The 22,440-nt window shown below is 37.8% G+C and overlaps 1 protein-coding gene across 1 annotated transcript; it reads left to right on the top strand.

Annotated features, from left to right (window-relative positions):
* Nucleotides 1–4,386: 4,386 nt before the first annotated feature.
* On the top strand, nt 4,387–22,186 carry KIAA0355 (KIAA0355 ortholog; the record flags this gene model as incomplete). The annotated part of the gene is made up of 11 exons (XM_009708835.1): nt 4,387–4,548; nt 5,240–5,446; nt 7,934–8,074; nt 8,352–8,447; nt 8,583–8,744; nt 9,702–9,860; nt 14,385–14,482; nt 16,000–16,125; nt 16,620–17,611; nt 20,989–21,154; nt 22,052–22,186. Coding segments are annotated over exons 1-11 (2,444 nt in total), but the record flags the coding sequence as incomplete, so codon positions are not given.
* Nucleotides 22,187–22,440: the final 254 nt, after the last annotated feature.

Raw genomic sequence — 22,440 nt, 5'->3', positions numbered from 1 at the left:
TCTTTAGCAAAGTTAACATTTGATAAAACTACCAGCAGGATTAAAAAAGTCACAATGGAAGCAGAAAAATATAAAGGGCTTGCCTGACTTCATCGGAATTCACTGACCAGGGAAATGAGGAGAGAAGAGCATGAGAGGCAGTGCAGTTGTTCCTTGGAAAATACAGGGTGAGAAATACAGTAATATCTGAAGTTGTGTTTGCAGTTTCTCTAGTAGATGACTGAAAGAACTTAATTCTGAGAAAGAATTGAGAGATGGTTGAAGGTCTGAGTGGCAGCTCAGCAATATCCTGTGAAGAAGTACTCCAGAACCTCTTATTTGAGGGATGGAGTCTGGTGTTATGGAAGCAGTGGGAGGCGAGTTGTAATTCATGGTGGGGCTAGGAGGACAGAACCCCAAATTCATGAGATGGACAAAAGAATGAGGCTGCTTCTATGCATGACCCCAGCTAAGGAAAACGTACTTTTCCTAAGCCTTCCTCAACAAAGGCTGTACGTTTTGAGGAAGAATGAGAAATACAAGCAGAGCAGGTTTGACTTTAGAAATTTAGCAGAGAGCTATAGCTTTTCTGAGGTGCCACACGTTTTTATCTAGTGTAGCGGGCTCTAGCCCCCAGGGAAGGCAATATCAAGAAAACTTCAAAGTTCTGATGAACTGACTTGGAATTGGACTAAAAAAGGTTGTGCAACCTGGACTGTAGCAGCAGTGGGTGAGGTTTTTAGTTTATTTAGTGTTTTTTAGCAGAACAAAGCTTGCTAGTTCAGAGCTGTCTGCCAGGATGTGTAAGTAGGTGACTTCTCTTGATCAAAGTGTTGGTGGTAGATGGAGTTTCCTAAGGTTTCTTAATTTCAGATGCTGATTTTTATTTTCTGCTTTTCCTTTTCCTCTTTCAAAAAACTTTGAATTCTCAGGTGTTTTGTGCCTATATGGGTGAGGAGCAGCTTGGAAATCAGAGGGCACGAGAGTGTGTTCTATGTTAAGTTTTTCCTGATCTGTTGTTACAGTTTTGTAAGCTGGAAGATTTCAGTAAAACTGTACTTCTGTTAATAAAAGCGTTAAAGGAAATCCTGTAGGAAAAAAAAAACTAAAATTGGAAAAAAGTTTGTATATTTTCTCATCTTTTATGAAGCTTTGCCGCATCCTCAGTACTGCAAAATACAAAGCATTAATCTTGGTTTAATTACACAGAGCTTGTGTATTGTCTTAAAAGTGGTAGTAATGACAAACGTACATGTTGCCTTTGTTAACAAAAGGGAAGCGTGAATGGGCACAGGATATTTACATGGATGCTCTGTTTTGTGTTAAATTGAGAGAAGTTTTGGCTTTTATGTGTATAAAATAACTGAAGATTATTGAACAAGACGCTTGTGGGACAAAAATGAGTAAATATAAAATGTAGGCTTTCCTTAGCAAACATTGTAAAGCCCAATTAAATTTTTTTTTTTAGTTATTATCTTTGCTGTGATTTGCAGGGATTAGCTTCAGACTTTTCTGAGTTGAGGAACTGTTAGTAGCAAAAAGCCACCTCAAATCAGTAGAAAATGCTATGGCTTGCTGGAATGCCATTGTACTCTTGTCTTGGTCTATAATCTTGTGATCTGCTCTCAGATCTGCTAGCACTGTCTTCAGAAATATTTTGCATTGCATTTTAATTGCTGGTTTTCATTTTTAAAATGCTTAACACTTAAATGCTTTTTCGCTAAATTATAGTTAGCATTTTAGTAGCTGTCAATATCGGATTATCACTGCTGGGCTTTTAGGTTGACTGTTAGCAGAAATGAGTCTCTTACGTTGCCCGTGTCTCCTAATACTGTAGATGTAAAGGTGCAGCTTCCACTGGAATCTAGTTTATCTGGTAGGGAACTCTTTTTCAATGAGCAAGACCGTGTTTTCCATAGGAGGTGTTTTGGTCATGAGATCACTCTTCCAAACTGCAGGGCGTTGCTACATAATAAAAATGAATAATACTCTGCCCACTTTCAGGCATATGTGGGAAACGGTGTTGTCTCATAACCTGGTACATAACTTCATTATACTGCTGTTTTAATCTGGTCTCTTCAGTGGGTAGACAGGTTATGCACAGGGCTTATCGTTACCAAAACCATTAAGAACTCTGTTAAAGGGAACTGGGGGTAGTAGGAAACCACTGAATAAGCCAGTTACGGTGTTTTGTTTTTTTGTGTGTTTTTGTTTGTTACTCTCTTTCCTCTGCCCCCGCAAAGGGGGAAAAAAAAATTCTACTACATAAAATGGTACTTGGAACTGCAGGTCGGTGTTTGTATCAAGTTTGGAAGACTGACACTGGTTATTTGCTACCTTTATTAGTGGTAGTGTTCTGTTTTAAGGAATCTGTTGTATAAGATTTGCTTGCTGGGGAATTTGCACGGCATCACTGTTTAGCAATGAAATCTTGCAATTTTATGTCTGCATTTTGTCCAGCAAAATATTCCAAAGTTGGTTGTGTGCCCCCATTAGGAAGGTAATACAGGACACTGCATCTCCACCTGGTGCTCCTGTTTGTATGAAACCAGTTTGATTAAACTCATCACCTGTTTCAGAAACAGTGAAGTCTGAAGTGAGACCTCCCCAAAATGTCCCATTGCTTCCAACTGCCTAAACAGGAGGACAGATTCCTTTATGTAAGGTTGTTCAGCTGCTGAGATAGATAGCTGTCCTACCTGGTAACGGGTTAGGAAAGTCAAGGTGCTGGAGCTAGATTTCTTGGGGCAAAAAAATTGCAAGCTGAAGACCTCATTGTATATGCAATATACATGATTCTAAGAAATGGTTTAAGAAAACACCACCACTACCAAGAAAAACTTACTAGTTGACACCTGTGATTCGAGTTCATGTTTGATTATTACATAGTTTCTAGGTTTTAGTTTGTTCTTATTATGGTCTAAAGCATGGGAAAATAAGGAAGAATAAACTCAAAAAAGAGATGGTGGTGCTCTAACTGAAAAAACCACATCCATATGCTAATATTCTGCAGATTTTGCAACAGAGGTTTAGGGTATTGCTTTACACACTTCAGTAACCGCTGGCCAACCCTGGCTATATTTGTTAAACTGGTGGTGGTCATAGTTGTTTCCCACAGTTAAGACAGAGTTTCAGCTCTTCAGAAGAAAATCCTCAAGAAGTGAACTTTAAAGCAAAGTCAGTTTGGCATCTGCAGTGGCGAGTGTTTAACAGTGCAAAAATGCTCCACCACTTGGATTTTATTTAAGCAGTTAAAACCATCCTTACCCATTTCTGAGGAAAACTGAAATAGATTATTTTTCAAACAGAAGTTCAGTAAAGCAGATGTTACTATTTATCTTTACTATTTAACATTGTAAATTGTACTGGGAGTGTTGTGTGCTGCCACTTAAAAACTAAATCATTTGTTTATTTTGAGCGTTATTCCCAGACAGGGGAAACTTCGACCTCTGTACCTTAAATATTCTTTGAAACTCAGTCGGCTTGAAATTCCTAATGAGTCCTAGTTTCTTCTTCCCCCGAGAACTGCATTCTTCCTACACAGAGATATTCAGATCACCAGTTGCCTTTTCCCGCAGTTTTCTTAGAAATCTTTCTAATCTTGTAGCCAGGAAAGTTGGAGTTTATTCATTTTATCATTTGATGACTGCTTTTTTAATAAGGCAAACTCGGCTTTCAGAGGTCAGTCAAAGTACCAAAAATGTTTAATTTTATGCCTTGTACAAAGAAGGGAAGTGATTGAACCAGAATGGAATGTCAAAAGGAGCCTGGACGCAATGGAAAAAAGCATTGCCACCACTGGTTCTTCTGAAGTAGATAGTTAATGCATATAACTGTTCGTGTGACTAGAGAGTCTTGCCAGTAAGATCATTGTGTCTGAATATTTTTATTCCAGAAGAATGTAGCTGAAAATAAGCCAGATGATTTATTTGCTCCAAGGCATGATGGCTCTGTGCATTATCTGTGTATTTTATGAATTATTCCTAAAATGGAATTCAAGTTGAGTCTTTTTTAATAAATCAAAGTCAAATATATATTTCAAACCACTTTGTGTGACAAATTCCATAAAAGAAACAAGACACTTTGAATAGCTTTTCAATACTTTCTACAGTAATTTGGAAAATACTTGCTTCTCTGCTGCGTTCTAGTTATGCTTTGTTGTAAGCTTACGTCCGCTTAGGAGAGCATGGCCCTGAAGGTAGAAAGAGCACTCCGGTCCATGCTGCTTTGCTCTCCAGGTTGTCCTTCTGGATGGTTGCACTCCTGTCTGTCCTTCCACAGGTGGTGGCTGCACCTAAATACTCAGTTTGTGTGACCTGTTTTTTTTTGCTTGAGGTAACCGAGGCATGTGTCTGTGTTTGGCTGTGACTCTTTAGCATGGGTGTGAGAGAGGGAGATAAAGGGAGGATGAAACGTGCAGGGGACAGAGGTCCAGGACGTGGAGCCCAGCTCTGGCTGGCAGAGGTGGGCCCCCTTTCCCTGGCACGGTGCTGGTGCTGCCCTCAGCCCAGCGAGTACAGGGAGGGACTGGCAGCTCTTCGCTTCCCTGTCTTTCCTCGGGCTTTCCAAGTGAGTATGACACGACCCACTTCAGTGAAATATTCTGAAGAGGACATTTGTGCCAGCGTTAGCAGTTCCTGTCAGACAATGCAAGTGACAGGGCTGCGGCTTTGTGCATGCATTCTGCAGTCACTATTCTATTCTAAAAATGGCACTGTGTTGCCACTGTGTTATGTGGCAAAATGTTTTCGTGCTTCTTACCAGTTACTGTTCTGCTTGGAAGATAAACTGATGGATTAAACTTTTCTGATTTTTATGATAATGTTTTAAAATGATTCAGATTTTTTGGTTTGTTTTTGTTTTGGATTTTTTAGCATAAATTCAGCTAGGTCTATGTGCAGGCGGGTTTTTCTGTTGACTTTGTGCTTGTGATAATATGCTGCTCCCATTTTTGTATTGTTTCATGTGCTTGATATTGCTAAGTAACTTAACAAGCTTTTCATTCTTGAAGTAACCATAACTTGAGTGCATAGGTAAAAATGACATAGGATCAATCTGATCTCTGCCGTTCACTGTTTACCTTATTTTAAGTAAATGGTTAAATATCTTGTGTTACTTATGATCTGAAGTGTTAATTTAATAAAAAAAATAATCTGAATTTAAGTTAGTTCCTTACCCCAAACACTGAACAAAAAGGAAGAAGGGTAACTTCCCTGAAATGTTTTATTTGCTTGAAACCAGTTTGTTTCTTCTCGTGCAGGTACTTGGGCGATGTTTCTTGACGGTGATGCAGGTCCACTTTCAGTTCCTGTCACAAGCTTTGCAGAAGGTCCAGCCAGTGGCACACTCTTGCTTTGCTGAAGCTGTAGCTCAGGAGAGAAAGAACGTTAGTGGGGCTGGAGCCTCAAATTCAAGCCCCACAAATGAGCTAGAAGATGCAATAAGATCATGGAGAGGAGCAGCAGAGGTATGAGGGTCTTTCTGTAGTGTCATTATATTTAGTGAGATGGCAGTTACATTAAGGAAACCTAAATTCAGGCTGGATGCCCTGATAAAGGAAGAAAATCTGATTTTAAAGACATGCTACATTTGAAAGAGGGAACATGGTGCAGTTAGTTTCAGATGCTAAAACTAGTTTTACCTGTATGGTGATTATACTATCTTTGCCCTATGTAAAGTTTTCTTTGTGATATGATTGTACATAAGGAGTACACAAACAGTGGAAACAGCTTTTTGTTATTAGTAATGAGTTAACAATGTTCAAATGTGGTTTTGCAGACAGAGGGAATTTAAAATAAAATGCAGCAGGTCTTTGCAAAATCAGAAAAAAATCTTGATGAAAAATAATTTAGATAATGTCTATTTCTCTTAAATTTTGAGCATTAATTCTATTTTATACTTGAAATTCTTTACAGTAACTTTTAACACTTTTGTCTTCATGCTGTTAAGCTTGATATTGCTTGATCCATCAATTGTTGGAATGTTAATTGTATTACTTGAACGTACCACTCTCTGGACTTGTATTTTCACAAACACTTGCCATCTGCGGAATCCTTACTTTTCCTGCTGAAGAAAGTTCTTTACAAAGAAAATTAGTTTTATGAGTTTTTCTGCTTTCCCTTGCACTATCGAAGCCTGCAGACTGATAGATGAGAATGGATTTGGACACTGAGTGCATGGTTTCCTTGAATTTAAGTAACTTGGAGCATGTGCTTTTGAAGTCTAATTTGGCAGCCCACACAGGCTTGTTAATCATCTTGACTGGAAATCTTGTCAAGGTTTCCATTTATCAACTAACATCTGCAAGCTATATGAAAGCGAACAAGTTTCCTTTAGAACTATGAATGCTGAGGAGTTACTTGTAATTTTTACTGCAGCATAAACTTATTTCACTGGATCAAATAGGATTTGGGAGTTCTTTAGGGGTATTACAGATAATTGTAACGGGTCTAATCCTGGTATAGCTTCTTTTGTGTAAAAATAGTTAATTTTATGTTTAATATACTTAGTTCCTTAAAATTCTGTTACAATTTCTAGAAATGCCTTGCAATTGCCATCAAGTTTGTTTAAAATGTAGTTAAAATTAAACTTGGGTTTGCAGAATCTGGGACCATAGCTTTCTCTTTTACCTCCTTAACAGCCAGCTTCAGCTATATCTGTCAGTAAAACCTGTATTTCGAAATAGAATTTAGTACAAGTATTACAGTAAACAAATCCTTTATGAAACGTACATTGGGAGGAAAAGAGAAAAATACAGCTTCTCCCTAGTTCCAGAAGAACAACAGAAGAAACTTTTCAATTTTTATGATTATCTAAAATAACTAATCTGAAGTATTTGTGTGGGGTTTTAGGACAGCATAAGAAAAATCTGTGCTCTGTAAATAAATAAAATTTCTCTGTCTTGTATATTAGTCTATCTACAATTATAAGTAATTTTGACAGAAGGGAGACTTGAAATACTGAAATCTTTCCAAATTTTTACTTTGTGGAGTGGAAGGCAATCCATTATTTCCATATAAAATCAGCCTCTGGTAGGAGAATACACTGCTGTTTCAGAATAAAGTTTAAGATGATAGTTTGTCAATACCTCAAAACTGTTTTTCCTTTATAAGATTTTTAACTTGGAAAATGCCCTAATTTTGTATGTGTTGATGAGGTGAGCAATGTGTCTATCCCTTGGCTGAAGTACCAAAAAACCCCGATGAGGAGATCCTGCTTTAGAGCAAGACTGCTTCCTAGACTGAAAAAATAAGCCATATCTGAGGCCTTAAATGCAGTTGAGAGTAGGTTTCTATTTGCTTACGCTGCTCACTAGTGTAATATTTTACAGTTAAAACTAGATATTTGGCTTTTCATATTTCTTATTTTTCAAAATCGTATTACATAAAGCTGTTCTCTTGCAGTGCTAAGTTGATCTTACGGCCTTGTGTGGCTCTTCTCAAATTGCACCACAGTAATCACCCTTAATTTTATAAAATATATCTTCTTATGTACACAGGAGTGTTTGTACACAAGATTAAATGTATCTTCTGTCGCTGTGACAAGTAATACCCTTTATGTTGAAGTTCTAAGTCCCTCCTCTGGTAACTGCCATCATCACATGGCCTGTGTAACAGGATCCTTAGTCCTGAGAGGGAGCTGAAATAGTAACAGCAAACAATGGTGAATTAAGTTACTAGCCAACACCTATATACCATACAAATTATGTGAGATTTCTACTTTCAAAGTAGCAGTACAAGTTTAGTCATCACAAATAATTTCCTCCAAGTCCTTTCCACCAGGTGCTGCTTCTTATCTCCTTTAGAATGTTTTAAACTCTGTGGGGTTTTTTGCCCATTTTCTTTTTTCTTTTTTCTTTTTTCTTTTTTCTTTTTTTTTTTTTTTAAAATTTAATTAAGCTTGACCTGGTTTAATGCCAAGCCTCTTTACTCTGGATTTTTATTTTGCATTACAGGCCACATCTCGACTGCGAGAGAGAGGCTGTGATGGATGTTTGGCGGGAATTGAAGTTCAGCAACTTTTCTGCTCACAGAGTGTGGCAATCCCTGAACATCAGCTCAAAGAGCTAAACATGAAAATTGACAGTGCTTTGCAGGTGGTTTTTAAAGTCTGCTGCTTTCATGTGCATGTAGTACAGTCAGTGGAATGAAATAGGGAAGAAGTGTATTACTGCAGAAATATGTATCACAGGCAGCCGTGAGGTATTTAAGAATTACAGTATTGGAGTCTTATATGATAAATGTGTGTATGCCGTGGAACTGACTAGGTTAAATCCATGTAACAATTCTTATATGTGTATCCAGACACAATGACTGCATGCTTGCTTACTTGCTGATATGCTTGTGCTATCTCAACTTTTTATTTAATGTCAGGCTTACAAAGTGGCTTTGGAGAGTTTAGGCCATTGTGAATATGCAATGAAGGCTGGCTTCCACTTGAACCCAAAAGCTATCGAAGCAAGTCTTCAGGTAGGATCTGCTAAACCTGCTCTCTCTTTCATCCTTCCTCACCTTGAAAATAATTATTAAAAAAAAAAAATTACCTATATTAGGATTTTCTAATGTCTTTGTTTCTTCTAAGTGATCTGTTACTTTATATTTCAGGGCTGTTGCAGTGAAGCTGAAGCCCAGCAAACAGGAAGGAGACAGACACCACCTCAGCCAATTCAGTGTGAACTGCCCACTGTACCTGTTCAGATAGGATCACATTTTCTGAAAGGAATATCCTTTAATGAGTCTGCAGCAGAAAACCTGAAGCTGAAAACGGTAATAACCCTGAATCTAACCACAGGAGGGGGTGGGGCAGGGGTGGGGGGAAGAGGAAAAGAAAAAAAAGAGTCGAACTCCCTGAAATTTAGAGAACAACTGCAGTAGAAGTTCAGTGCCAAACTTGTATTTAAAAGTATGTATTTTTAGCCTGACTTCCTGTGGAAGCAAGATGTTGATAACACTGTAGGTCCACGCCTGCTTCTGATAACATTTTAACTACCTGTACAAATTCAATCTGAGAGAAGTGTAGAAATCCAGGAGGTAATGAAGCTTCTGTGAACTTTTTGAAAATAGATGGATTAGATATCAAAAAGTGCAGAGGAAAGTGAGCCCTTACAGATGCCCCAACCAGGTGCTGCCCTTCAGAGCTTTTTATCTTCGTAGTGCCAAAATAAGTCTGGTCCCTCCTAGTGTTAAGGGAGGTACTTGAGAAAACATTTTGTAACAAAGCTTCTTTTAATGTCGTCTTACAAACTGTAATAAATTTTTTTAAAAAAAATTTAAAATTGTGGTGAAGTTAATTGTATTTTCAGTTAAAAGGAATGGAAAAGATGTCCGTTCAGAAGTAGTTTGGCCAATTTTAATTAGCATTTTCACTTTTTTTAGATAAGCCCAGTTCCTTGCTCCTGAAAGAGTTGAAACAATCCACAGCTCGAAATGCTGCTTTTCTGTTGTCTTTGCAGTGGTTTTTGTAGTTTTGATTAAATTGTATTGCAAGAATATAAGCAAAAATACTGTTTATGATTTTGGACTAGTATTGTGTTCCAAATAGCAGAGATGATCTTCCATATTTTTGTTCGGCAGTTGAGCTCTTCTAGTTATACAAGACTGTTCAGAGGTAACAGACATTATAGTTGTTTGAAATTATAACAGACATTATAGAACAATGATAGATACATATGGAAGCACTGGTGTTAACATTTCTGAATCGCATGTTTGTTTATTTTTTTTCAGCACACAATGCTGCAGTTGATTAAGGAAGCTGGATGCCATAACGGACTTACACCACGGGATGACTCTCCTGTTACTGAAGTACTAAATCAGGTCTGCCCTTCCACTTGGCGAGGAGCCTGCAAAACTGCTGTACAATTGTTATTTGGCCAAGCTGGACTGGTAAGTGACTATGAATAGGCTTAGCAGAAAAAAACAAAAGGGCTACTTAAACATCCTGAAGAGGAACTAGATACGTTAAAGAGTTTGGAAATTAATTTCTAGTGTCTTACTTTGTGTTCCTCCATTTTTAACCCTGCAATTAATTTGATTTATGAGCAAAATGTATCCTCATGGAATGCAAGTTTGTAGATGGTATCTGTAGTTGATAGGAACAGGAGAATGTACCGTGTACTTGGTAGTCTCCGTTACTAGAGAGAACACAAGAAATGAAACTTCTAATTCATAGTGAAATATAAAGATTTTTTCAAATCTATAGATAGCTATGTTAAAAAGAAACACACCTCCCCCTGCCATCTCTCAGATCAGCTTTAAAAACTGCGATTTTTTTCATTTCCTCTCTGCTTTGAATGGAAGCTGGGTTTCCTGCCCAACATAAACCAGGAAATCCTCTGCACCAAGTAATGCTACCTGACATCTCTGACAGAGGACGGAGCAATTAAGTACCTTGCTGTAGACATATGTGTTCTTTAGAAACAAACCTCATGGATTTTACAGTATCTAAACAGTTGCTAAAAGTAGATGCTTGGAACATACTCTGATAAGAAAAGGCATTTGTGCTGCCATAACTAATTACTGCAATCTCTTCCTTTAATAAAATGTTCATTCATGACACAAAGGTTTTTTGGACTACTGTGAGTTTTCATTTGACTGGACAAATAAAATGGGGGCAAGAATGCAATAGGATAGGAAGGAAATGCCAGTATAAAAATACACTGTAGCCTATGATAGTTTCTGTCAAGTATTCTTTGAATCATCTTTAACCTACAGTGAGCTAAATGCTTTTTGTTGATTCATACACTGATTCTTTGTTCAAGGTGATGGCAGGCCATCAGGACTTTGTAACTAACTGTAATTTCTGATGAAATGATCCATAATTGCTACATACTTGTAAATATCACATGTAAATACCACATTTTTCAAACAAATCACACAGCTGATTAAGTGACTTTGACCTTCCAGCCTAGTTCGTGAAACCATATGTCTTTTGGTACCATTAATAAGTTCTCCAATAATGGTGAATGATAAATTGTAAATGATAAATTTGTCGGATCTTTCTACTTTAGCATTCCTTTGATTATAGATATTAGATATTCCTTTAATATTAAATATTTATTAGAGAAGTAGATTCAAATCATACTGGAAATCAGCTGACTTTTCATGTAAAGAAGGCCTAAAATCAAAGGGACAGACCATCAGTATCATGACAGCAGCGCCCCTGCTATCAATCCTTACTTCACTGTGGTACAGGGATTTAAGGATAGGAGATGGTAGTGCATTAACTGCTTTGTATAAGGAAGTTTTACAGGCAGGCCTAAGAAGGTGGTATCTTTGTAGGGAGAGAAAGCAACTGTGGAATAGCAGGATTGATCAAATTTCTACTTGGGCGTTTTCAAGGAAAATACATGTTAAGTATTAATTAATACAAGAATAACTAGAAAAAAGGCTATGGTTAAGTGGGATTGTGTCTTTACTTGCCATAGTAAATTGTAGGGTGCTGGGAGTCAGCAACAAGGTACGGGAAATGGGTCCAAGAAAAACTCTTTCTCAGGAGCCCTATGGGAGCGTGCCGTAACTCAGGAGGAGTGCTTGGCTCCTGAGTGTCTAGATGAGGAACGCCTTGAAGGACGCTGCGCCTCCCACCATTTCCTTTCCAGGGGGTTTCAGCGTTGTGCACACCCAAGTCCTGCCCTGATGAGCTTTGAGGAGTGGCCTGAGGCACATTTGGACTCAGGAGTCTGGAAATCTCCTGGTGTCCCCCAGTCTAGACATAACTAGTTAAACCTGCTGGTAATTAAAGCGCTGGTATTATTCGGGTTTATCATAACATTTGGAGAGTTGTCAGCATAAAACTTACTTGTACGTTCTCCCAAATGACGGTGGTGATATAAGGAATATTACTTGTGTTGAATCATGAACACTCCAAAGATTTTTGCATGAACCTCAGGTTCTGAAAGTAGCAAGTTTCTATCTTCAAAGACACAGTAATGAGCTATACATATGACAAAATAGTTGTGAGCCTTCTCTCCTTCGTTCGTTCTCACTTTGACTTGTTACAATTTGGAAGAGTGTGAAGGTTGAGGTTTTTCTTTGTAAACTGTGCCATGATTTTTTTTACAAGATTCAATTATGCTTGTACGTAGACTTGTGCAATGATGAGAAATTGTAATTTGCTGCTTTAAAGCATTCTTTGGGTGGAAATGAGAGAGGAAACACCTGTAAAACAAGAACAATAGATGTCTGATGCACAGGAAGGTATCCTCTAAGTACCCACCAGGCAGGGAGGGAGAATATGTTTATTTTAAGTTTATTTTGTGTAGAACTCTGATAAATGAATCATGGGACAGCATTACGTAGTCTTTTGTTCACGGAAACTAAGCTGTCTGCATTGGTTCAGAATTGTGTGTAGATTTGTCATTTAAATGCCAAATTTAAAAAAGAACATTACCTGACAGTCTCACTATCTTTAGCCCATCTTGCCAGGTGCCTTTTAAGAAGAAACTCATTAAGAGTGGAAAGCACAATGAGATGTGACTTAGTTTGCTTGGTTGTTTTAGGCTTCAGTTTTTTAGGATAAGAAATAATTTTTTTAAAGCGCAGTTTTTCAGTTTTTACCTTAGCATATATATATAAAAAGAATTGTATTTTCAGATTTGGCTCAGCTGAAGAAATCTCCATGTTTGAATAAAAGTAACATGTATTAAAATAGTTGAATTCAGAGGCTGAGTGGAAATAAAACTTTGAATTGGCCTTGTGCAAACTCACAAAGGGAAGGTTTAACTCAGTCTCTAACCATCCTCTGTCCTTTTTTGTGCTAGTAGATCTTTCTGTAGCAAAAAACAACATGCATTGCAGAAGCACTGAATCTCCTAGTAATGTTTAAATCCCAGATGTTGTAACATTGACCAAATGTTGAGAAATGTAAAACTTTTTTAAAGGGAAGAAAGGAAGATGGGGGCAGGGGGGACATGACGACAGGACATATCACACCCCCAACAAAGCCCAGACCATGAGCGCTGCCGTGTATCACTACCAGAAGCTGATGTAGGTCTGCACAAATCAGAACAGTATTTTCTTGGGAGTTGAGAACAATCACTCCGAAGTTCATCTCTCCTTATCCCAATTATAATTGCAATATAGCTGAATTGCAGATAACCAAATTACATAAAATTTAAAATGGTGGAAATACAAGGAAAGAAGTCATGGCGTTGCCCTCTTATTAAATGAGAGGTATTTTCATGAGTGGATAATAGCATGGCGTTTTGTCCCTGTGCTTAGACATGTTTTACAAGTTTGAATAAACTCAGGCAAATGCTTAGAGTCAACTGGAGGAAAACTTAGGCCTTATGCCAAAATATATAAAAAGTGGGAAATAATTGTGTTCAAGTGTCATTGGATGGTTTTGTTAAAGCAAGAGAGAGAAGAGACTCTCAGCGTTATTCATATTCCAGATTTCTTCATAACCAGTAGACAACCAGTTAGAAGTAGAACCAGTGTAGGACGATTGCAAAAAAGCCCGTAATATCCCTTGAGGCTTATTTATACCAGAGGACTTTTGCCATTTCAAGGGTAAGTGGTACAGCTAATCTGCTAGTCACTGAAGCAAGAACTGCTGACTGCTGCCAAAAAGCTGCTGGTTCAGCATGACCAAAATAGGAAATTATGGAAATGATCAAAAAGGCCAACCCATGCAGACTAGACAACAGAAAGCACGAACCAAATATGGAACTTACTATCACTGGTATTAAAGTTTAAATGAAGCTGAAGTGAATCCATTCCTTCTCAATTCCATAAAAAGAAAGGTTCATGACAGAAGGTTGATTTCTTCAAGACTTTCATCTTCCATATATCTTCATGATGTCTTACAGAAGGCTCAGAAAACAACAAATTGAACAGTCACTTTTCTTCTCTTTATATAATAGGGGATTAATAATAGTACAGTTTCATTAGGTAGAACAGAGTAATGTTGGTGTGGGGGGTGTTAAGAATTGTGAGCTACGTGAACAGTTTCAGACTAAATACTACTTGTCTATATCATCCATGCACTGCAGTTAAATTATTTAAAATATTTTGATAAATAGGTGTTCGGGAGCTATTAAAGTAATAGTGCCAAACCTCTCAAATGTAAGGGCTGTTTTACGAAGCCATTGATAACTACCAGCTGTTAGGTAAAGCAGTTGGTAACTATGTAGTGATGCATAACTATAGTATGTAATTGAGAAAAATTAAGTCCTTGAAATACAGGTTACTGTATCAAACTAATTTTATAGTATGTCTTTTTTTTAGATATTAAAATACAAATCAGCTTACAATGATTTTGTGAGTTGATTTGTTTGTATCTGGTTATTTTTTGCACCTGTAGCATGGCAGGGAGGAGAGACTATTGCATCTTAACTACAGGGATGATAAAATAACTAGAACTAATTCTTGAAATAATTTCCCTTTTATTTTCATTTTATTTGCTAGGTGGTTGTGGACACAGCACAGATTGAAAATAAAGAAGCCTATGCTCCTCAGATAAGTTTAGAAGGATCCAGAATTGTGGTGCAAGTTCCATCAACTTGGTAAATAAAAATACTGTATTGCAGATTATCCTAAGAGCTATGACTGAAATATATAGGGAAAAAATATTGCAGTACAAATGGAGGGGAGAATACTACACAGTTGTGGCATATCTTCCTTAGGTTCCTTTATCTGGAACTGTTTGAATACCACCATTCCTGACAGACTGACAGCTGTACTTTAGCTGTCTTTGTACTAGCGCTGCCTCTTTTAGAGGCAATAGAAGAGAGGCAGTGCTGGGCACTAAGACATACTTTTAAAGAAAAAGTAAAAGCTTGATAATGAAGGAACAGGTTTAAAAATATAAAAAAATTCCACTAGTATTCCTGTTTTGCTCCTCCCTGGCAGGTCCTCAGAGCGGTTACCTCAGGAAGGCCAGGAATTAGATGAGATTAATATGAGAGCTTTAGCTCTTTCTTCACTGAGCTGTTCTTTACGCACCGTCATGAACCGCAGAACTCTGTGGTCCGAGAGACACTACTCCTGCCAATTTAGTTGACTGCATAGGAGGGAATGGTAGGATTAATCTGCAGTTTAGGTGAGGATTTCTTCCCTTTTGAAACAATGATTTGGAATTGGAACACTTCCTTTCTCTCTTATTTCGGAGCACTCGGTGTTAGGAATTTCAGTACAACGCAGTTCATTCATGAGTCCTTAGTGAGATAGCCTGTTACTAGTGGTACCAGTGGTATGTCCAGAAGTACAAGTCAACTGATAGTCTGTTTACCCAAATACATCTTTAATTCCTCTATAGAGTATGAACTGGCACTTCTCTGTTCTCTTTATGTAAATTGCTGTATTATGAAAGAACTAAAATAATGCAGAGTGCTTTGAGCCAGGCTTTGTGTGCTCTGGAAGAGCTCCGCCTGCTGACACACACTGAGAGCGCCTCTTTACTCGTCTCTGCTGGAGGGGCTTGACAAATGTGCTAATATTTAGACTTACGTTATTCTGATTTCACCTCAAATTCAGTCCTAATTCTGTGCCATTAATGAGGAAAACTCACCAATTGTGCATCTTCACAGCTTAGTAAAATCTTCCCCGGACTGTTGGATATGCTGAATCATTTTCCACATAGTCTGTCACGCTGGGGGCTCTTAGCATTGGACCACAGAGTGTACCCATGTGCTAGTGTTTTGTGTCAGGTTTGTTGAGTGCTCTTGCCATTTTCCAGAAGTGGGCTTTGTGTATTTGTTGTTTCTTATCTCTTGGCCTGAATTATGGCTGCTCAGCTAAGGAGCTAATCATTAATCATGATTTTTTAATCAATTATATAACTCTTGATTTTACAGTTAGATTAGTTGTAGATTCAACGGTTTCAAGACATTGGGGCTGCAGGCATAGTCTTTAGGAACCCTCAGGCATCCGTACGTTATGCTGCCTTTACTAGTTGCACCTCTGTAGGAGCAACAGTAGTGCATCAATTGGCCTTTTATTATCTGACTAGTATGGTAAAATTGTTTAATGTAAAAAAAAAAAAAAAAATTGATTTTTTTTAAGTTAAACTTAATGATTACAGGTGTCTGAAAGAAGATCCAGCAACAATGTCTTTGCTACAGAGGAGTCTGGATCCAGAGAAGACTTTGGGGCTGGTAGATGTGCTCTACACTGCTGTGTTTGACATACACAGGTGGAAGGAAGGAAGGTACATCTCCTCTTGAGCCTCATGCTCTACTTTTCTAGTTTAAACAAAGCCATAATTGTTGAAAGATCTGTACTGAGGAATTTGGTAGTACTGGTTCATCAGGAGGAGAAAAGAGCAGTCAAACAGAGGAAGAAATTGGTAATCTGCATAGGTACCTTGCAGGTGAATACGGAGATACAGCAGTCTCTTTAAAACCAAACCAGCAGCTTATCCAAGTGTACAAAAGTATTTGTTTCTCTCATAAAAATATTTGATTTATATTAAATTAGTCTCCATTTAGGTCTTGAAGCACAATTAAAATTTCCTAAGGAATGGAAAGCAGTTAATGCTGTTGCAAATACTAGTAATAATTTGCATTGTTACCATAAGAAGTAGCTGATGAACTTGGCAATCTTTGGTTTTGTTTTTTCCACTAGCCATTACCCAAATACACATTTTCCTCCAAAGTACAAACTCAGTTAGGTGGTTTGATATATGTGTTTTTGTTGACGCAGGGAGCAAGCTTTGCCTTGTATTCAGATCCAGTTACAGCGTGAAATCTCAGACTTTGGGAATCAAGTTGACATGCCATCTGGAAATGGAAACAAATCTTCAGGTGGTCTACAAAAGACATTCTCAAAATTGACTTCCCGGTTTACAAAAAAAACTGCCGGCACCAGTACAAGTAATACTGGAAGTTACTCAATCCCCAATACACCTTCCAAAAATGTCTTCATAAGTTCCAACTCTGAGGAGAAAGCTAAAATGCCCGCTAACATAGACGCACGGTTACAAAGCATTTTGAACATTGGTAATTTTCCTAGGACCGCAGATCCACTGCAGTCAACTCAGAGCACAAATAATCAGCTTGTGAATGGGTTTCTAGTTGAAAGACGGGACAACTTCTTCAAACCGGATGATGGCAAGGATGACAAAGGCATGAATTTACCAACTGACCAAGAAATGCAGGATGTTATAGATTTCTTGTCTGGTTTTAACATGGGCAAATCCCAGCAGACTTCTCCAATGGTGAAAAGAAGGAACTCTGTAGCATCCTCTACAGCAACAGAACAAAAATCAGGAACGGTGCAACAGCAGCCACAATCTGTCTCTCACACACCACTGCATCCTTCTCAGCAAGGCTTGTCACAGCAACAACAGTCACAAAAGCAGCAGCAGCAGCAAATGCAGTATTACCAACACTTGCTTCAACCTATTGGACCACAGCAACGTGTACCTGCCAAGTGGCTCCCTAATTCTTCACAGCAGCCAGCCCAAGCTGTTGGAGCTGGATTGTCTCATATAAACCAGTGGAACAATCCTGGTTTTTCAGATTTCAGCTCTGATTTGTACAGCTTGGGTCTTGTGAGCAGCTACATGGACAATATGATGTCAGAGATGTTAGGACAGAAACCACAAGGACCTAGAAACAACACATGGCCAAATCGTGACCAAACTGATGGAGTGTTTGGGATGTTGGGAGAAATCCTCCCTTTTGACCCTGCAGGTGTGTGTCTTTTCCTCTATTATGTTTTTACAAGGGTCCTTTTACAAAGAATACTGTTAAATATTGCTAGCAGTAACTGTCATTTCCTAGTGCTATCCACCAGGTGCTAGGGTGCGTACAAAGGCAAGCAGGTATTTATATGTATGCCTCTTTTCTTTTTTTAACAGAAGGTGAACTAAAGTACAAGCACGTTTCATTAATAAATAAGAATGGGAACAAATTCCTTGTTTCTTGTCCCAATTGTACTAGTTCTGACCTTTCCGATATGGACCACATCAAAGTACAGAAACAGATACTTACAGATGATGTTCCTCCTATTAATTTGTGAAAGTATTTAAAACTAAACTCTTGAACTTAACGTATTTTACCTCTCCCAGAAATGATCCTTCCTGCTCTTTAGCAGTCTTGCAGTCTGGAGATACAGCTGGATTGTGTCTTTCCCACATCCCTGCATTTCCCCTCTCTTACTGTGCAATTCCATGGGAGTCATACAGGTTCCTGTTCTACAGCTGTTGCTGCAGTGAAAAGCTTGGGTGCCAGAGGATTAGAGACTAAAGCACAAGTGCCATGTGGGTTGCCAGATGTGTTTGAACCACCAATAAATTGTAAATGTAGAGGGATTATTGATGAAGTGAGATAAAAATTTATAGCTGAAAGCAAATAGCTAAAGACTATGAAATTGACTGTAGAGTCCAAGACAGAGATTAATTAATTCTTCTGATAGTAGTACTAAGAACAACTTACAAACCGATTATCTCATTAATATAATTTCTGTTGGCCTGGAACATAGCTACAGAAACTTTGTAGTATCCATTTATGAAAGCTACCTGCAGCACTAGAACTAACAGAAAAAACTTTTATCAAACCATGAATCTGTTTACCCATGCTCGTTTGCACACACGTGTTAGGACTGTGTAGGGGTCTCGGGAACCAGCTCATTTGACTCATAATTTTGATAGTTATTTTGTCGACTTAGTTGATAAAGTAGTGGAGTTTATAAGGTAAAAATAGGCATCATAGTTATGTTACCAAAAGCTTCTTAAGAATTGTAAGTCTGAATTAGCGTCACTGTATTTAAACATACTTGTGATACATACTTCAAGATTATCACAACCTTTAAGGAGGAATAAAACGGTTTTCATCAAGCACCAAATACATGTATGTGTAGGGGAAAAAAATGCATGTGTACAAAGGACTGGCATTTTTAGCATTTTGAGTCCATTATATTTCTGTAGTACTTTCCTTTCAGTCTACATAAAGCTACTTGTTTTGTTCCATTTGATATGGTGAATATCAAAGGCTTTGAAAGCAACACTCTGGAAAGGTGACTTATTCAAGTTGGTAAATGGTGCTCTGTGGATTAAGATATATGTTTTTACAGCTGAAGTGGTAAGTAAACAGTATTTTCCACAGATCTGGGGTCTAAAAAAAACCAGAACCAACCAAAAAAACCCCAAACTTCCAATCAAATAGATTTTTCCATTGGAAAGATAACTTTTCTTCATATAGCTTGCCAGGTTGAGCTGTGATTGTAGGAATTTTCAATTTAAGCTCTGGTTAGTGTAGTACAGAAAGCTTTAAAACGCAAAACACTTCTTCATGTCCAGACTTTCTTAGGACTTTGTACGTTTGTCATTTGAAACAAATGGCATTACTTTTGTGATCAATATTTTTAGAGCCTGAAAATGATGTCTCTTTTCAGATGCAAATCTGCTCATAAAAAATTTATAAAATTGATGGCTTTTCATGTCAAAGGCTCAACTAGCTACCAAAAATGTATTTTGCAGTACTTTTATCATCTGTAAGAACTTCATGAAGGAATGTTGCAGTAAGAAGTAGTGCAAGGAATGTTGAAACTTCCAGGTCTTTTGAATTACTTTCACAGATGTGTGAAAGATTGAAGTCAAAAACATATCTGATAAAAAGCCATTTACCTGATATGTTTTTATTGAGGTAAAAATTAACACAGGTTGCTATTTTGAATATAACACTAATTTAACACTTAATGCTATCCACAGGAAAAAAACCTGGTCGCCCTTCAGGATCTAGAATCTATTCTTAGATCTAAGGATCTGTCTAGCTTCCAGCCTCATCTTAAATTGACATCAAGATATTTCTCAAAGAGAACAAGTATCAGTGGGAATACTTTGTTTCTGTACAGCTGTCAGGTAGCTCTGTCCCTTGCTTATATAATAAAGAATGTACAGAAACAAAGTTATCTTCTTCATTATCATTTTAATTTGCATCCAGCAAAACATTGTGGAGCTCTTTTCTGAATGTGCCAAATAAAAACGAGTAAACTTTTCTTCTAGATACTGAATTGAATGTAAGGAAGCCATCACATGAAAGACTGTTTCTGCTTTCTGAGCTGAGTATGCTTGTGGATGTTCTGCAGTCTTCACTCTTAATTTAAAAATGAGACCAGCAAGCCAGTAGCTCAGTACTTCCTGCTGCAATTACTATGCATGTGGTCTAGACATTCTCCATAAATCCAGTCAGATTGCAAAATTTTCTCTCAGAAAGGAATAAAAAGAAGGGCAAAAAGAAACAGAAGCTGTGGAAACTCAATTACACTGACTCATAACAGCATTCTTTTTAATACAGGAATTATTTGCTCTGATCAGTTGAGCATTTAAAACACTTTTGGATTAAGGCTTTTGCTGTGTCTGCTCAAGATCATGCTGATCACTTTAACTGATCACTTTAACAGATTCTTGGGATACAAAGCACTTCAAGAATGGAAGAATTTTTATTTTTAAGAATTACTGCTTTTCTGTAAATATCAATCTTAAGCTGAAACATTTTGCAGGTCAGGATGAGAAGGTTTTCAAAACAGTTGTCTAGTCTTTGTAGGAAGTAGGCAATTTCTGGGCTGTATGTTCTAATATGATCAATCTGGGACTCTGATTTCTCAAAGCAAGCAGGATCACAACATAGCTGGAAATCATGTTGCAATCTGGAATCAACTATAATAACTGGTATCTTCTTCTTCTCTGAGCTTGGATAAATGTACTGGTTTTAATTCCATCAGTGTCTGCTGATGGGATATTGGACCTTTCAGTGTATAGACATGATCATAGTGACAAATAACTATTTCCCTGATGGATGCAAGGGGCAGGTGTACTTCCATGTGAGAACTATTATCCACCATATATGGATGGTGTGTATCTACTTTTTTAAAAAAAAACAAAAACATCTCCCATTCAGTGTCCTTCAGTGCTCCATGAAGAGGTATCAACTGTTGTCTGGCATTTATTATCAGTGAGGGTATTATTTTCTGTTGTGCTATGGTCAAGCCTAAAGGATTAAATGAGGGGGATAATTGCAGTAGAAATAGCTGAATGTCAGCAACTGACTTCTCGGTTTCTTTTATTCAGTTGGCTCTGATCCAGAATTTGCCCGCTATGTTGCTGGGGTGAACCAGGCTATGCAACAAAAAAGGCAAGCACAGCATGTCCGTCGTCCAAGCAACACCCGTAGCAACTGGCCTCTTCCTGATGATCCTCATAAAACCTGGCCCTTTCCTGAGTATTTCACAGAAGGGTAAGAGATTGGACAGGCTACATATTTTTATTGCATACGAGTCTATTTTGCACTCAGACTTGGCAGAATATGGGAATACTGGGTGTTTTTTCCAATTGCTGCTGCATCTGTGAAAGCTGCATTTCGTTATGCCAAGAGTGAGAAATCTGAGCCCTTCCTGCTTTGCTGATACTGAAGCACTGACATTTGTTTGATGTCTTCTTTAGAGTGGAATGTATACTGACTTTGACTCAAACTGAGGAAAGAAGGCATTTATAGCACAGATTCATTCAGAACAGTTTTCTTTCAGTATTTTAAAAATCTTTAAGACCTAGTTTTGATGAAAAGTGATGCTATCAAAGTTGCAGTGCCTGAGTAAATTCAGCTTTCCAGATTTTAGCCATTTAATCTTGCTACTACAAGGCAGGTACCTTACAGCAAGTACATTAGTAGATCTTAATCTCTTCTAAATCATAACTATTTATTACAACAGAAGTGTTTCAAGATCCTCTGTCCATTTGTCTGTAATATAATAACTGTGCCTCTCAAGCTGACTTAAAGCCAGTAGGACAAGTATGTGTGCTAGCTCAGTTTTACAATGAAAAAGTCAAGTGCTTAGTGACTCCAAAACCAAGCATCACTTGTGTCTCCTTCCTGACCAAAAGAGGCACTTTTAATTTATAGAATTATTTTAGTAAAGTATATATAAAGTGACTATAACGGACAAAGCAGTTGAGATGATCACTCAGAAGTAAATAAGAGGAAGTATTTGTATTACTTGTACATTTTACAAAGTATTGAAATTTCTTTGTGCTCTGAGGTATCACCTGTGACAAAGATTCAGCATAAATGACTAGGGCATACAGTCTGGACCAGGCATTATAAATACGAGGACTAATACAACCTTTTGTCTTACAGTGACGTGACAAATAGCTGGTCTGGTACTCAAGGAGACTCTGCCAGCTCAAGTGATGAGACCTCCTCAGCTAATGGAGACAGCTTGTTCTCCATGTTCTCAGGGCCAGACCTTGTTGCTGCTGTAAAGCAGAGAAGGTGAGCAAAATGAACAGAAATACATACTGCTTCATAATATTGTTCTTTTTATGACAATTTCATTTGAGTAGCCATACAAAGGAAATTTCTGCTAATTAGATGAAGTTATGCAAATGTCAGTTTGCGTACTACACTGATGATATGGATCAGTGTGTAGTGTATCTGACTTTATTGCTAGGGATTCCCAAATTGAGTTATCTTAGTAGTTGTCTCCTTATACAAACTGGCATCTGTGCAAATAACCAGTTGTTAGC

The sequence above is a fragment of the Cariama cristata genome, unplaced genomic scaffold, assembly GCF_000690535.1.
Source record: "Cariama cristata isolate BGI_N322 unplaced genomic scaffold, ASM69053v1 scaffold4451, whole genome shotgun sequence".
Classification (NCBI taxonomy): Eukaryota; Metazoa; Chordata; class Aves; order Cariamiformes; family Cariamidae; genus Cariama; species Cariama cristata.
The sequence above is the reverse complement of the archived record's forward strand: the minus strand, read 5'-3'. Positions and strand labels throughout refer to the sequence as shown.